Genomic DNA, 4849 nt, shown 5'->3' on the forward strand with positions numbered 1-4849 from the left:
GAAAGTTTAGATTCATGAAATTAAAAGGAGAATATATTTGAAGTGCTAGAAAATACAAGCAAGCAATGACACGGAAAGAAGAATTTTTTATATCGGAAATAAGTTCAGTGGTTGAAGGATTAAAGGCTGATGGGCATCAGAGTAAGAACTTGTAGCTCATCGCTGTGACCCCTGCTAGCCAGAGCTGACAGCCAAAGGAACTGTGTCATTATGTTTGTACATGCTGCCACGCTGATGTTACAAAATACCCCTGGCTACCAAATCCTCACAGGAAAAATCAGGCAAAACTCTGTCTCCTAGGGATGAGAATTTCCTACCTATCTTGCAGATTTTCTCTGAATGCAGCTGAGAGAACAACTGAGAAAGTGTTCTGTGTGCTGCTCCGCTGACGTGTGCTGTCTGTCTGTTTGGTTACTGTGACTTCCCAGAAAGCCAGCTGCTTTTGCTTTTGTGGGTCCCTCTTCCCATAAAAGTTTAATTTATATTTTATGATTATGTTGTCACAAATATAATTAAAATTAGTCTTGTTACATACATTGCTTCCTTCTTTCCTCTCTCTCTCTCTCTCTCTCTCTCTCTCTCTCTCTCTCTCTCTCTCTCTCCCTCCCCCCCAACATTTCACTTTGTACCTAAGATTAGCCTTGTAATATATATGTAGCCCAACGTTTGGAACTCATAGCAATCCTCCTGCCTTAGCTTCTAAAGTACTGAGATTGTATGTCTTCACCACCACACCCAGCTTCTTCTAATCTTATAGAAATATATTTTCATCTGTCACTGAAAGGTCGTGACCCCAGGCACTGTGTCCACTGTATCTAATGGAGTTGGCCCTGGTAAGGAGCCATTGAATTACTTTGGGGAGAGAGAAACACACACACACACACACACACACACAGAGAGAGAGAGAGAGAGAGAGAGAGAGAGAGAGAGAGAGAGAGAGAGAGAGAGAGAGAGGCTAGACTCTGCAAACGTGTGCTGTACATTTTTAAATTTCTGAACTGAGTGCAGCAGAAGCCAAGCCTATGAGTAAATGGAGTATCCAGAGAGACTCGCTTTCCCTGCAAATGCCGGTGAGAAACGGACAGACTTCCTCTGAGGTATGTGAACACTGTGACTTGAAATCAGTGACGACAAACATGACTTGAAACTTTCCCTGAGATACAGGCAGCTCTGAGGCACCTGAGCAGAGTCCAGGCAAAATGGAGGGATGGACTAGACGGGACGACACCCCAAAGGACATAGTCACAAGCATTAGCGATGTAACCCCTTTCTACTTTATTTCAAGGAAGTACCATCCTGAAATGGCCTGGAGGAACCACAGCGCCATCACAGAGTTCCTTCTCACGGGGCTCTCTGACGACCCCCTCATCGAGGCTCTGCTTTTCGTGCTGTTCCTGGGGATTTACCTCCTCACCATGACGGGGAACCTGATGCTGCTGCTGGTGATCAGGGCTGACTCCCACCTCCACACGCCCATGTACTTCTTCTTAAGCAACCTGTCCTTCCTGGACCTCTGCTTCTCATCCGTCACGGTACCAAAGCTGCTGAAGGACCTCCTGTCTGAGAAGAAAAGCATCTCGATAGAGGGCTGCCTGGCTCAGGTCTTCTTTGTGTTCATCACTGCGGGGACTGAGGCCTTTCTTCTCTCAATGATGGCCTATGACCGCTATGCCGCTGTCTGCCACCCGCTGCTCTATGGGCAGATAATGAGCAATGAATTCTGTCTGAAGCTGGTTCTGCTCTCCTGGCTCCTGGCCTCTCTCAGCTCAGTAGTCATTGTGCTCTTGGCTGTGAACCTAGACTTCTGTGAGGCCTACACCATACACCACTACATCTGTGAGCTGCCCTCTCTCTTTCCCCTAGCTTGCTCTGACATCTCCATCAACGTTGACATCTTGATCAGCTCCATCTTGCTGCATGGGCTCGGAACCTTTCTGCCAATCTTCTTTTCTTATGCCCGCATCGTCTCCACCATCCTGAACATGAAATCCACCACAGGGCGGAGCAAAGCATTTAACACTTGCTCTTCCCACCTCATAGCCGTGGTCCTGTTCTTTGGGTCAGGTTTGGTTCGTTATCTTATGCCCACATCCGGTTCTTCCCTGGATTTGCTCTCCTCCTTGCAGTATAGCGCAGTCACACCCATGCTGAATCCCCTCATTTACAGCCTGAAAAACAAGGAGGTGAAGGTGGCTGTGAAAAGGACAGTAGGGAAATGCATGCATTACTGGGCGTGACGGCAAAGGCACAGAATGGCAGGAATAGTCTCTGTCACCACGCGCTTGGACTTAAGGTAGAGGTTAAGAACATTGACTTAGAGGGAGGCCTATGCAACTCTCTCTGGCTGTGCTAAGAATGTAAAAGAATAGAAAACTGTATTTAGATAGATAACGTTTATATCTAAAATATATGGCCCATCTTGGCTTAGCTTTGCTCTCTATCATTTCTACCACAATTTTCTTCCTAAGTTACAGAGTTAAGAGTTATAACCCCTGAACAGGTACCTTGTTTTTTAAATGTTTCTATTCATTCTTTGAGAAATACACAGAATGTTCTCTGATCATATCCCCTCCAACACTCTTCCTCCTAACTTCTTCAACACCCACACCCACCTTCCCATCCTATCCTCAACTCCATGTATTCTTTTTTTTACTAAAATTTTTAAGAACTTCACACTGAATTTATATTACTTCCATCCCTCCTCTCCCCCTGACAACTCCTACAATGTCACCATCTAAAATTCATGACCTTGTCTTTCATGGCTACTATAGGTGTGTGTGTGTGTGTGTGTGTGTGTGTGTGTGTGTGTGTGTGTGTTATATAAAACCCACTGGGTCCATTGAGTGTTACTCATGTGTACGTGTATTTAGAGCTGACCACTTATCGGGGGCTCATCTCTGGGGAAAACTGATTTCCCCTCCTTAGCAGCCATTGATTGCCTAGAGTTTTTTGTCTAAAGATAGAACCTTGTGAAACTGCCCCCATTTATGTTAATTAGTAGGCTAACTGGTCTTGTCACCACTCAGGCCTTGTTTAGGCGACCCTGTTGAGATTTCATGAGTGCATCATTCTTATCACGTTTAGAAGATCCTAATTCACAGCAGGCATCCTGGTCCTCTGTCTCCTACCATCTCTTCTCTCCCTCCTCAATGATGTTCCCTGAACCTTAGGTGTAAGGGTTGCATTGTAGATTTATTATTTGAGGGCTAGATACCCCCAAAGGTATTGCCTGAGTGGTTTGGATTGCTGCAATCTGCGTGGTTTAAGGACTGACCTAACTAGGGTGAAAAGGGAATGTAGAAACCAAAGACACACAGACACACTGTGCTGGCTAGTTTTATATCAAGCAGATACAAGCTAGAGCTATCTGGAGGAAGGGAACTTCAATTGAGAAAATGCTTCTATAATATCCAGCTGAGAAATAACTGACCCAAGCAAGTGGGAGTTCACTGACTCCAGACTGTCAACTGGGGAACCTGCATAAGACCAAGCTAGACCCTCTAAATGTGGGTGATAGTTGTGTGTCTTGGGAAGTTTGTGGGGCCACTAGCAGTGGAACCAGTATGTGACCCTAGTACATGAATTGGTTCTTTGGAGCCCATTCCCTGTAGATAGATACTTTGCTCAGCCTAGATACAGAGGTGAGAGCCTTGGTCCTGCCTCAAGTGATGTGACAGAATTTGTTGACTCCCCATGGGAAATGGATGGGGATAGGGTGGGGAGAAGGTTGGGGAGCAGGAGAACAGGAGGGAGGGAGAACTGGAATTGGTATGTAAGATTGTTTTAAAAATTAAAAAAGAAGAAAAAAAGATCCATCTGGAAGGGATTTTCATGATTAGTGACTTATGGAGTAGGGTCCAAGCCCATTGTGAATGGTGCCATCCCTGGGCTGGTGATCCTGGGTTCTATAAGAAAGCAGGCTGAGCAAGACATGGGGAGTAAGCAAATAAACAGCACCCCTCCATGGCCTCTGCATCAGATCCTGCCTCCGGGTCCTTGCTTTGTTTGAGTTCCTGCTCTGACTTCCTTTGGTGATGGACTGTTACCTGGAAGTGTAAGCTGAAATAAACCCTTCTCTCTCTTAAGTTTGTTTGGTCCTAGTTCTTCATCACAGCAAAGATGATCCTAACTAGGACAGAGATTGGTACCAAGACCATGGGGCATTACTGTGACACGCCTGACAATTTTGATTGTGGGAGGATTGTGGAAAGGCTTTGGAACTTTGTGCAAGAAAAGCCACTGAGTGTTGAGAGCTCAGTGGGCTGTTGTGTGGGAGCCTGGACGAGAAGACTGTTGAGAGCAGGGCAGAGGGCGGAGGCCTGGCTTGTGAGGTTTCAGAGGAAAGCAAAGACTCTACCAGGCCTTTTGTGTGAAGAGTCTGTGGTGCTGGTCAGCTGGGGCTGAAGACTCAGCTGTGACTGAGAAGAGACCAGCATCACTGAGCTGAAGTATCCTGGGAAGTGTTTCCTCCGGATCAGCACACAGAAGCTGTGTTTCAGAGACGGCCAAGGCTGCACCTCATGCTGGCAGCTAAACTTGGTACTGTGTAAGAATGACCCAGATGGTACTGGGTTTGAAGGCATAAAGGGGTCATGGAGAGCAGCTGAGGCTCAGCACTGTGAGAGGCCAGGAGAGGCCATTGGTGGAGGTGCAGCCTCAGTATTATTGAAGCCTGACAACTGAAGAGGTCAGGAAGATACCCTATATAATTATAATAAAGCTCAGCACCATGAAAAGAGCCCAGGAGAGGCTGCTGGTGAAAGTGTAGCCCAGTTACAGTGGAAGACCCCTGTGTCTTGGAGATGCCAATACCCTGGGTTGGCCACCAAGGACAGCAGCAGCAGTGTGG

At 46.5% G+C, this 4849-nt stretch overlaps 1 protein-coding gene across 1 annotated transcript; it reads left to right on the forward strand.

Moving 5' to 3' along the window:
• The first annotated feature begins 1301 nt into the window (after positions 1 to 1301).
• Positions 1302 to 2237, forward strand: LOC119823933 (olfactory receptor 8S1-like). The gene has a single exon (XM_038344067.1). The coding sequence runs from the start codon at positions 1302 to 1304 to the stop codon at positions 2235 to 2237; it is 936 nt and encodes a 311-aa protein (XP_038199995.1).
• The last annotated feature ends 2612 nt before the right edge of the window (positions 2238 to 4849 follow it).

This window comes from Arvicola amphibius, chromosome 9 (genome assembly GCF_903992535.2).
Source record: "Arvicola amphibius chromosome 9, mArvAmp1.2, whole genome shotgun sequence".
NCBI lineage: Eukaryota > Metazoa > Chordata > Mammalia > Rodentia > Cricetidae > Arvicola > Arvicola amphibius.

Coding starts and splice junctions, on each gene's coding strand:
- LOC119823933 (XM_038344067.1), top strand. CDS start 1,302: ATGGCCTGGAGGAACCACAGCGCCATCACAGAGTTCCTTCTCACGGGG.